This window comes from Uranotaenia lowii, chromosome 1 (genome assembly GCF_029784155.1).
Source record: "Uranotaenia lowii strain MFRU-FL chromosome 1, ASM2978415v1, whole genome shotgun sequence".
Classification (NCBI taxonomy): Eukaryota; Metazoa; Arthropoda; class Insecta; order Diptera; family Culicidae; genus Uranotaenia; species Uranotaenia lowii.
The window spans coordinates 211,130,377-211,142,830 of record NC_073691.1 but is presented as its reverse complement, the minus strand read 5'-3'; the positions used below and the strand labels follow the sequence as shown (position 1 = coordinate 211,142,830).

The following is a 12,454-nucleotide window of genomic DNA, read 5'->3' as shown; positions in this document are numbered from 1 at the left end:
GTCGATAGAGGGTAGTAACCATGGCATAGCATACTGATTAGTTGAAATATTTTGGCGCGCATTTCTAAACCAAGCATAATTTCAATGCATGTAGTAGCGATATGAAACCTAGATGTGTTTTTTTCTTCTCGATTTCTAGATCATTTGTGCAGCACATAGTAATGATTGACGCCCAGATGTGACCCAGCCCAGATTGATACTTTGCTGATCGAATCAAAGCCATATAAATGATTTTAAAAATTGAAACTATTTTGATTTCGTGTTAATTAAAGCTGCAATTGTTGTATAAAAACTACGCTGAAATATAATACTAATGCATATGAAGTGGGAAGATTTACATACTATTGTATAATCCAATACGCATTCATATCGATAACAGAAAAAAATTATAATAACTAAATTTTCAAAACAACAACAAAACCCAATGAAAAGGAATAGAAACATGAACTGGACAAAAGCCTGTCCTTAAAAAAAAAGATTATGTGGAATTCATGTATTCAGCCTTCAAGCTGAATGCAGAGAACTTTTTGATTTTTTGCAAGCTGTTATTAATTAAATAGTACACTTTTTCATCACAAAAAGTGAGGATATGCATTTTCCGAAGGATTTTTCAAATTAGAAGGTACACTACAGCAAGTGCAAACGTTCAACATTTAAAAAAAATGTATAAATCATTTCTTCATCTATCAATTGTTGGGCTCAAATAAACAATCTGACGAAAAAATCTCAACTTTTTATTAAAATCATTCACCAGAAAACACGGTACTGTTTGTTTACACACAATTAAAGTACGTAAAAATGAAAAGTGTGTTGCTGTTTTACATATTTTGGCTACATAAAAGATTTGATTCGCATTTTTTTTGAAAAGTTTTTTTTGTGATTGGCGTTCAGTGGAAGAAGATTTTTTTTTCAACTTTTTAAGAATTTCCTCTCCAAAATGATTCAGCATTATGTGAAAATGGTCAGAAAGGGGTATATCGCGTCTTTAATCTGAAGTGTTTATTCAAAATTATTAAATGTCTTTGTAAATGAAGGTCTTTTGTTTAAAACTGCTTTCAGTAAAAGTGGAGAATGAAACATTAACTTTTGATGCAGAAAAATTGCAGAAAAATCAATGAAACTTGATAAAACAAACAAAACATTTATTAAATTCATTTCGAAGCCTTTCCCAAGTAACCATAAGCATTAAGCCAAAACCCTGAATCAGCATTAAATCAACATTTCTAATGCAAGTTAGCATGAAATCAACATTTCTAATGCAAGTTGGCATTATATCAACATTCATAATGCTTTTTAGTTTTATATAAGCATTATTAATGCATAGAAGCAATAAAGAAAATTAGCACTAATGATAGCACTATATGCACATATAGAGCTACTCTACAAAGTTAACAAGCATTAAGAGTGGTGTGACCCGGACAGTACTTGAAGTACGGGTTTTTTCACCCACCCTATCAACATCAAGAGTGGTCGAAATGGTAAAGGCGCAAGGAAAGATAAAGGCTGCTGCGGGATCCTCGGTTCGAGACTCATAAAATGTAATCCATATGTCAATTATATTCACGTCTTATTTCATAGAAGAATTCATTAAGCAGGCATAATTCTCCATTAAGCATGCATGTTGATTGATGTTGTAGATAATAATTAATTATTCTTTTGATTTGTTTATTTTAATTATTAAAAATATAATAATTAAGTAAACAAAAGGTGTTCTAAGTATGCATTGTTAATGCTTTTATACGGCTTGCGAAAAATGACGTTTTGATGGTGCACTAATTTAGCATTTGTAATGCTTATTAAAGGCTATGTTGTGATAGCATTTATTCAGCCCGCTATTTCGCCTTTTTAGCATTAAATCTGCATTATATACGCATATAGTGCAAAACAAGCATTAATACAGAGTTATATATGGGAATATAGTGTTGATTAAGGGCTATGTTTTAGTGCTTATGGTTACTTGGGTTACACTTTGTAACGCATGTATGAATGAGTTCAGAAAAAGCATTGTGTTTTTACTTGCTTCAATAAACAGGACAAATTTTAATCTATAAACAACATTTAACTTTCAAAAAGGGTTAGTTGAAAATTGATTGAGTATCGAAACAAACGAAAATTGATTTTTTTTAAACAAAGATCTAAATATTTTTATTAGATTTATAGAATTTCAAGTATGGTTAAATCCGTTTGCATTTGCCCCGGTGTATCTGAATTGAAATTACGGTTGAAAACAAAAGATAGGAGCAGAATAATCTTTGATTATCTTTTCGACACAAAGATTATTATTTTTTTGAGTTGTGTGATATTTTTATGAAATTTTTTAGAAAATATTCATACCACCGTCGAGGCATAGACAGATTTTTTTTAATCCATTCAATTTTTGTAAATCTGCTTTACAATCGATTGTTAATGAACAGATAAAGTCGGTAAGCTTAATCTCGAAAAATCTTGAAAAGGAAAAAAAATAGAAAAATAGTTATTATTCCTTTGAGCTTATCCATATGATAAAAATTTGCACTTTTTGCTTAAACCAATAAAAATTAAAATAATTCAGTATAAAAATTCGTCAGATTTCATACCAAGACAAGTGCTGTTTGGCATCACTTCAAGTTGTAATGTGTTTAACCACAAGTTTAGTATATGGCAAAATAAATTGTGAACTTGATTTTAACATGGGAAGGTATTTGGGTACGAGATATATTTCTATGATCATTACAAACCTTTCTGAATTGCATTGTGAAGAACGGAGGCAAAAAGGGTAGGGGGTTCTATATGAATTGCATTGTTTAGCTTGAAAACTAATTAACAAATCAGGGCTTCTATACAAGTTTGTTGGCATAAACCGAGAATCTATTTAGTAAAAAGAAGAGAGGTTGTTTGCGTACGAATAATTTGGGACTTCCTTATTTCTGGATGGAGCCGGAAAAAAGGAAGCAAGTCTAAATTCATATTATATTTGGCACAATTTGAAAACTTATCCGACAAAAATTTAGTTCATGAGCACTTCTTGCATTGAAAAAGGGAAATGGCTGGAAGTCCATACCATATATTTTGAATCATTATAAACTCTATGAATTCACAAAAATAGGGTGAAAGTTTCAGATCTTGAAAAACAAATTTGGAGACCAATTTTAAGAAGATATTATTCAGTTGCAGCTATCTTTTTAAAGCGATTGCTCCTTAATTAAATTGAAATTCGGTTTGAAATGCTGCCCAGGAAATAAATCTAAATTTCAATTATTTTTCAGATTTAATTCATTTTTGGAAGGTGTATCAAAGCACACCGGGTCAGCTAGTTTTAATTATAATAAAATAAACTAAACCCCTGTACGGTTTTAAATCTTTTGATCTTTCATTTACTATTAGTTTGTGCACATACACACACTTTTTTGCCATCTGATTTTTTATCTCTAACACCTGGCATCCCTGGATCCCTTTTTTTCGTAAATACTACAGCTTCAATATGGCTGAATGGCGATAGAGTATTTCCTGAGACAGATCGTGGTAGGGTAGCATTTTGTTTTTGTTTTGAAAAATGTTAACATCTACTGGTCGCCATTTTGAACTTGGGAGATTAGCACTGTTAAATTATTTCTTCAAAACATATAATTTATTCAAATTAACATCACATAACATCAACATTACCTTCAAAGTATATCATGCCTACAATTTTTTAATTTAGGCTAGTTTAAAAAATCAAGAATTTTGCATAACCATTAATATTGCACTGCCAATTTGGTTTCGTTACTATCGCACCATTGAACATGCGTAGTGTTGTTGTTATTTTTACCCTACCACCAGATGCCGAAAATTATAAACATGAGAAATCAGCTGTTTTGTTGACAAGTCGGGAAATACCTTATTTGGCATTTGAGATCACCATCCTAGACGCATCATGATCAGGACCAAGGTGGGTATATATTCAGGAGGTGTTCCCGAATAACGAATTCCCGATGTTTACATTTTCTCGGCATATCGTGGTAGGGTAAGCATAACAACAACATTAATCATGTTCAATGACCATATAGTAACGAAATAAAATTTGCAATGCAATTGTAGTGGTTTTGCAAGCGCACCTTGCTGAGGAGAATGTAAACTCTTTATTTAAATAATTGTAAATTCATAACAAGCTGAGACATGAAGGTATGTTAATGATTTTAATTAAAACAGTTTTTAAAAGAAAGCAATGAACAGTGCTTATTGTCAAAGATCAAATGGCGACGAGTTGGTGTTTACATTTTTCAAAACAAAAACAAAAAGCTACCCTACACTGAACCCAAATCCACTCTTAAAATACACATGATTTTTCACTTAAAAACAAGGATCCAGTGATTTTCTTCCATTCAAGTGCAACATATACATTTCACTTGGCAGTAACTTAAATTTCAAGTGAATTCATCCACATACACTTCAGTCGTCACTTGAATTTGAAGTGAGAAAAAATATTCACTTCCCTATCACTTGAATTCCTAGTGAATGTCGGGTCGGTTGTGTTTATTTTCAGAGTTCAAAATGGTAAATTCTAAAGAGCAGCGTTTAAAGCTTATGCTGGATTTGGATTTTCCCAATTCTTTACTAGGCGATTTTGGCAGTAGTTTGTGTTAAACGTGATGTGATGTGAGTTATTTAAAGGTGTTATCATGTTTCAGCTTGTGGGTTGAACTGGACAGATTTTCTGGTTTGCAGCAGGGAAGATTTAGAAGTCGCACTATCCGCAGTAATCGATCTGCCTTGGGATTACGATGGAATTTCCCCATCAATAAATTTATGGTGAAAGCGTAATGTAAGTATTTGAAATCGAAGTGGTGTTCTATAAATGTTCTTTTTTATTTAAAAAACGCGTGAGACAGTTAACTAGAAACTTACTTAGAAACTCAGATAAATTTCACTCGAATTTCCTAGTTTAATTCACTTGACCGGTCACTTAAGCAGGGTAAGCCATGACTTTTTTGGCGACGGACGCGTTTTTGTTTTCCTCCATCCGAAAATTTAATTCATTTATCGTTTAAATAGGAAATTTGAAGTGAAATAGTGATAATCTTTGTTTAAATGCTCGCCAGAAGTTTCCTACGCGTTTTTTGATTAATTTTTATATATTCAAGCCTCTTTGGGGAGCGTGAAATAGCGGTGTAGATTCAGTTCGATTTAAGTTAGCGCCCTGAGAAAAGAGTACTATGGGAAGTAAATCCCAAAATTGATATGTGGAGTGATATTTGAAGAATCAAGCTGGAGCTATTTTTGCACAACGGTTATTGATTTGAAATTTATGTGAAGAAAAATAAAGCACGGCGACCTTATCATTGGCTGACGATGCGGTTGTTGGATGAAGTGAAAGGAGGTTTTTGATAAGTTAATTGTGGAGTGAAAAATTAAAATACAGCTTGGTAGAATTCTTAAAAAAAGAGCAAAGTCTGAGTGTCTAAATTATTGCTCCCCCGCTCCCCCGGCTTGTGTGTTATTCGGAAAATGATTCAGTGGCATAGATTGCGTTAAGTGTTAAGTCTTGGGAAAAATGAAGAGGCTTGCACACGTGAAAAATGTTTGACACATTGCTTAAACACATTCATTTAATGATATTTTTGGTGGGACAGTATCAATGCTTCTTTTTTAATGATACAATGACAACGGTCTGCAGCACTGAATCCAAACATGTTCGCGAACCGGGAAGCTCCGATGCAGAACTACTAGAAGAAGGCGAACATCGTCACAGCAAGCGTTGCCTTGCAGCATTTGGTGAGGAACTTCCAATTTAACTTTTCCATATTCGCTCTTGACTGGTTTTATTTCAATTTCAACGTGGTGTTATGCTTCCTTTAAACGACACAATTTAACGGTAAAAATTCAGGAAAAAAAATAGAATTATTAATCTTTTATAATTTCATATGATGATATGAAGATTCAAAGCATTATAATCATAATACAAAATTCATTTCACATAATCTGAATTTATCATTATTCAGCTTTAACTATTATTTTCATCACTATGGGTAAACAGGTCTGCCTAATTGTTCAATTTACAGAAAAATTCAATTAGTCAAATACTTTTGTATCTGACTGAATTTATGAAATAAACCTTTTGAGCTCTTAAAGGGCTCGAAAGGTCCTGTGTCTACTAATGTTTTATTTTGTTCTTCTTTATTTTCAAGAGCGAGTAAAGGCGCTTTATCCTTGGTCAACGACCAGAAATGAGGGAACACAGAAATCTATTTAATACAGATGAGTGGAATAAAAATGATTAAAATTACTAATTTCCAATCCTCACTGATTATTTGTAATATTTTATGATTTCTGTGTTCAAAATAACTCATTTGCAACCGCTGAAGGATGGGTCATATTTCATAGGTTCCATTATCAACAAGGAGCACTTTTTTAGCTTATTTGCTTCCAACGTAATGCCCCTCGGAGCGTATGGTACTGGTGGTCCACGCTTCTTCTTTCTCCTTGTTCCTGATGTCTCTGCGTTCTCTGCTCCACAGTAGGCCCGACCATTTCATGTTTTTAATTATTTTAATGTTTTCATGTTAACTTAATTAAAAGCATGATGAAAGACAAAAAGAATAATAACAAATTTGTTTTATTCTTCGGGACTCAGACATAAGTTCTGGCTGTGGCAGTACGATTAGATTAGTGATTAATTCACTTGACCGGTCACTTAAGTGAATTCACTGGACCCATCACTTAAAATTCAAATGAAATTACGTATGGCGAGAATTCACTACAGATGTCACTTATTTTTTAAGTGAAAATTATTTTGGGTGTACCACAATCTGTCTCAGGAAATCTAGAGTTTTTTTTGATTAGGTCGTATGAGCCACTTTACGAGTTTCGAGAAAATCGCTTCGGAAGTTTCGAAACACCTTTTAATTTCTCGTTTTGGAAGCATAGTTCGGAATTGTCTGAAAAATTGGCATCGAATATTAAAATAGATTAAGAATATGCTTGCGTATTCGATACGGGCACCAATTTTGTTCTTAATAGTCAAAGTGTACTTACAACCTTTTGCTTGGATTGTTTGGCGCAAACGTCTTTTTGCAAATTGATAAATCCAATCTTAATAATTTATTGCATTTATGCAATACTTTGATATTCCGTTGGAAGTTGTATGAAATAATGGGTTCAAACAGTCGGAACCGTAAATATAACACGGAGGTACCTGCTTGAAGGCTCCTTGCATAACCTTGCCCGGTACTGTCCATCGCAGGAATGTTTCTATTGGACTACGGACACTGCTCTACCACCTTTGACTACGTTGCCTATCAAGTAAATTGTAAACATAGTCCAACGCTGATGAATGCTCGGGATGTATCTGTTGTAGATAAAAAAAATCTAGATGTCTCGCATAGTAAAAATTAACACTTATTTTACTTACCCTGCACTAAATTTAAGTCAGTCGTTCTTCTAAGATTATACTTAAAACACTCTCCCAATCGATTTTCACAAAATTTCAACAATTTTTAAAGCATTTTCTACAAAAATGCAAAAGGACCGAAAATCCAAATCGCCGAACTGTTATTTTGTGTCCTTTTGCATGCACGACAATTCAGAGCAACACAAAACGTCGTAAAAACCAAATTGCACTCGAAAATGAGAAAGTTATTATAGGTCTTAAATTCAAATCATTTTGTAGGAGTTATTAATAAATTAAATAAAACCAAATTTTTGTCGAACATAGAATAAATGTTTAGCAATCGTTTGCAGCCAATAACTCATTTTTGTTTAAAATGGTTCATACGACCTAATCAAAACAAACTCTAGAAATACTCTATAGAGCAGAGGTGCCAGGTCGTTTTGTTAAAAATCAGGACACCGGAAAGAAAAAAATCAGGATTTTTCAGGACACCACTAAATTGGTGAAAATAACATGCAATTCTGCTCAGTTTGCATAACTAAAGGCGAAATATGGGTGCTGAATGTAGTGACCGCGCGATTTCAATTCGCTGAAATCATCTCTCAAAAACGCGTGCTTACTCATCGAATATACTTTCTTAACTGACTTCTTCAACCTGCCTATGAAACTAACGACTTTTCTTTCAATCATGCATACTACCAAGTCATCAACTATTTAATATCTCTATACTGATTTTCAATCGATTTCACGAACACACTTATTAAGCAACTGTTTTTCTCTCTTCTCATTAATGTGATAACTCTTGCTAACGCAACTGGAGCACGTTCTCACAGTCGCGCTGACAAGAGCAAGTAACATATAATTTATTTGAATTGAACGTTAGCTCTAGTTCGTCTATATTCATCTTACTTTATTCTATTTTTGGTTAATCAATAATTCTATTTACCTTCTAACCAGTCCTATTCTCTACACTGAAGACGCCTCAAATTATGCAACTGAAGCGAGAATTAGTTTGGTTGGTCTGGAGTTAATTTCCAAAAATATCATTTAAATATCATTTGAATCAAAGATTATCATTGGTTAAATTGGTTAAACTATTTTATTTAAGATTTGTTTGATGTTCTCATCATTTAAGAATCATTTTAGTTATAATTTGGATATTTTTTAAAAAAAATCAGGACAAATCTGGACATTTGAAGGGCTATTTTTAAAAAATCAGGACAATTCAAGCGTTTTTGAAAAATCAGGACGCCCTCTCGAAAATCAGGACAAATCCTGAAAAATCAGGACACCTGACACCCCTGCTATAGAGTAGAGCAATATATTCCTGATAAATCAGGAATTACCTGGCACCTCTGTTCCAATAGAGGTCAGAAAAAGGTCGATTTTTCTTCAAGTGAATCGAAAGCTAGCGGGTTCTGATCGCTATTCTGTGCGCGGTTATCCCTGAATTTCAATTTCAAGAGACAAGTCAAGTGAAAAAATATCTATCTTTCGAACGATGGCATCCAAGTATCGTATTGTGATGGTCCGTCACGGAGAATCCGAATGGAACCAGAAAAATCTGTTTTGTGGTTGGTTCGATGCCAACCTCAGTGATAAGGGTAGGTGTTTTGTCCGCATAGATTCTGTTGAAAATGAAAGTGGAAAAGCAATGACAATGTTACATAAATTGATACAACCCTTATCGTTTTAGGCAAGGAGGAAGCGCTGGCTGCTGGTAAAGCTGTTAAGGAGGCTGGTCTTAAGTTTGATGTTGCTCACACATCGCTACTTACACGCGCTCAGGTCACCTTGAACTCCATTTTAACCGAGTCTGGTCAAACGGGAATTCCCATCGAGAAGACTTGGAGATTAAACGAGCGCCACTATGGCGGTCTGACTGGTTTAAACAAATCGGAAACGGCTGCCAAGTATGGTGAAGAACAAGTTCTTATCTGGCGTCGTAGCTTCGATGTTCCGCCCCCAAACATGGAACCCGATCACGCGTACTATAATGCGATTGTCAAGGACGATCGCTATAAGGGTGACCCGAAACCGGAAGAGTTTCCAATGGCAGAATCCTTGAAGCTCACTATCGAACGTACACTGCCTTACTGGAACGATGTCATTATCCCACAGCTTAAAGCTGGCAAAAATATCATCATTGCTGCTCATGGAAACAGTCTTAGAGGCATCGTGAAACATTTAGATCAGTTGACCGACGAGGCGATTATGGGATTAAATCTCCCTACTGGAATTCCATTTGTGTACGAGCTAGATGAAAATTTAAAACCGGTTGTTTCAATGAAATTCCTTGGCGATGAGGAAACTGTCCGTAAAGCCATCGAATCTGTTGCAAATCAGGGAAAAGCTAAGTAAACTTTTACACGTTATTCTTATTTCATTCGATGGAAGCAATCCGGAAAAATATGCTAGTTGACACCTAATAACTAAAGTACTAAGAAAATTGAGGCATCAACAGTGGTATTAGAAAAAAGTGTTATTGCAGAGAAGTAAAAATTCTTGAGGAAGATCTTATGTGTACTACTCGTATAATATGATAATAAAATATCCATCTCTAGTCTGAAAATTATTTTGTATATTTACAGTTTTCCATGGAATATTCATGGGCTTGACAATTATTGCTCCTACAGACTGGGTTGCCAGGTGCCCAGATTTGTCTGTAAAACCAAGACTTTTAACCCTTCGTCCAGATATTGGTCAGACACAGATTTTGCCCAGATTGTTGTTGAGAGTGCCCAGATTTTACAGATTTCATAATTGAGTGATGAAATTAATATTCATGTATCGGATTTGATCTGAAAGTGCCAGATTAGACTGAAATCTCGCTTGTATTGATTGGTATTTGACCAATCATTCATTAAATTCTTTTTTTAAAATAAGATCGGCATGGTAGGTGGTAGGAAACAATGGTTGTTATATAGTTATCAACTCGAAAATAACCTGAACACCACACCACAAACCTACGCCACCCCCCCTCCAGCTCACACGCTCGTCAAATTTTTGGTTTAGTACCAAATTTTTTTTTATCGACCTTATGCACACCCGCATACCAAAAAACTGTATCTAAAATAGTCTGAACGATACATCAACGGCTTCAGAAAAAGTGATGGTCTCTGTAAACGCAGCTGTTATGTGGAACGGTACTTCGACAACGTTAAGAACGGAACATGAACGTTTATTTGAATGAGTGATGGTATCTCTGAAGGTGAAAGAATGGTATGAACGGTTTCCGTCAACTTTTCTTTAATCGTAAAAATCAGCTCAAACTCTTACCCATACCGTTCCTTCTTTCTGCCAACTCACGTCAAAAATGAACGAAACGCCGGTCAGAGATGCCAGATGGTTTTGCATACAAATCTTTACACATTTATGAAAAAAGTATAAATTTCTTTTCATTTTTAATATGAATCATAAATACGCTACATGTATTACGTCTTAACAAACGAGCTTTAGTTCTAAATTTACGTTATACTTTTGACAACTTTATTTCATTTGTCATTTTTGTAAGAATAAAATACATTGCGGTTCCAATATATTTCCTTGAACATGAGTTAAATATGATAAAATATTACAAGAACTTTGGTTGTTTTGTAAATTGGCTATCATAATTGCAAACAGGCGGCATAGAAACATAAAATTTTCGTTAGTATTCTCGATTCAAAATGAATGGAATTTTTGAATCGAATTAATTGCTTATTTATGTTATTATAGCATTCTCAAGTTAACTAATTATTACACATGATCATCGTAATCATCTGTAACATTTACATTTCGTATCTCAATATTTTTACGAATATCGATAAAACATCGCACCTGGCACCACTGAAGCGAACAGTCTTGTTGCATTGTTTTGTTACCTCCGGAGGATTAAAATTTTGTTCTTGCTATCGATTAGCGCGGATTCCTGGTCAATTCTCCCTAAACTTGCTGCTGGAATAGGAGCAATAATTATTTCGCCGGGACATCATTCTAATTGAAATAAAACAAACACCCGAAGTCATTACTGTTTGTATCAGGTAAGTGAAAATTAAATTTTTTTAGAACAAATCCGATAATCCCGTTTCTCATGTTTCAGGTTGTGGGAGTCCTAGTTTTACTAGATTTCCGAGGTACGGACAGCTTCATATGATTGACTTTGTGGACACTCTGCATGCTGGAAATGGCTCTGATTCCAGCAATTTCATCGATGCCGACGAAAATCTCATGGACCATTTACCCACAACGAATTGGCCGGCGCCGGAACGTTCAACAAGGCATGCTGGTGAAAATTCGCAACAGAAAAAAAGACAAAACAAAAATAGGCATCTGGAGCAAGGTAGTTGGTGTCATTAACATAATAGACAATTCAATAAAATGATGAATTAAAATAGCTTTGCTATTTTTATCCGAAATTTTTCAATTTGCATTAATTTTTGCGTTTGTGTGCGTGCGTTTTTCACGAACAGTCCCTACAACAGTTTGCATATTGTTGGAATTAAGTAAAGTAAAATTGTAACAGAACTATAATCGTAAAAGTTTAGATGTAAGAGATCCACAAAACAAACTATAACGATTACAGTTCGATGTTCTTAATACGTTTTCCATAATTGGTTTTTGGACTTTAACCGAACTGCTTGTTGAACAGTTCTCCCATACAAGTGTTTTAACAGTTTTTAACAGTTACATAACCTAACGACATATTTAAAATACTGTCGATTCAGAATTAACGTTTTATCCAATGTATTTTACAATTTGATTAATCGTTTACTAAACATCTTTGCTACACTTCATCAAATCGTTTAACGACTGTAGTAGAGAACGTTAGGTTACAATCCTAGTTTATGCGGGCAGACACACACAGACTTTTTTTCAAAATTGCCCAGATTTTTTATCCTCAACACCTGGCATCCCTGCCTACAGAGAAAAGTTGGATTTTTGCAACTCTTCCAAAAGAAGAAGAAAAACTACCGCAAGACGTCAAAGCTGTTGCACTGAAACAAACAATTCAGATTATATTTATGAGTTTTTGCGGGCAAAGAAACCATTGTTTAAAACTCAATTATGAATGATGCAGTGACATTTAAATCTGTTTTCAATGCATTTTACCAATTCTTAAATGATTTA

At 34.2% G+C, this 12,454-nt stretch overlaps 1 protein-coding gene across 1 annotated transcript; it reads left to right on the top strand.

Moving 5' to 3' along the window:
• The first annotated feature begins 8,706 nt into the window (after positions 1-8,706).
• LOC129746811 (phosphoglycerate mutase 2-like) lies at positions 8,707-9,917 on the top strand. Its single transcript, XM_055740700.1, has 2 exons — positions 8,707-8,949; positions 9,042-9,917. The coding sequence occupies exons 1-2, from the start codon at positions 8,847-8,849 to the stop codon at positions 9,704-9,706; spliced, it is 768 nt and encodes a 255-aa protein (XP_055596675.1). The 5' UTR covers positions 8,707-8,846; the 3' UTR covers positions 9,707-9,917.
• The last annotated feature ends 2,537 nt before the right edge of the window (positions 9,918-12,454 follow it).

What these genes read in the sequence shown, in the direction of transcription:
- LOC129746811 (XM_055740700.1), top strand. Translation starts at nt 8,847, where the DNA reads ATGGCATCCAAGTATCGTATTGTGATGGTCCGTCACGGAGAATCCGAA. An exon ending in TGCCAACCTCAGTGATAAGG is followed by an intron (nt 8,950 to 9,041) that starts GTAGGTGTTTTG and finishes TTATCGTTTTAG; the next exon opens with GCAAGGAGGAAGCGCTGGCT.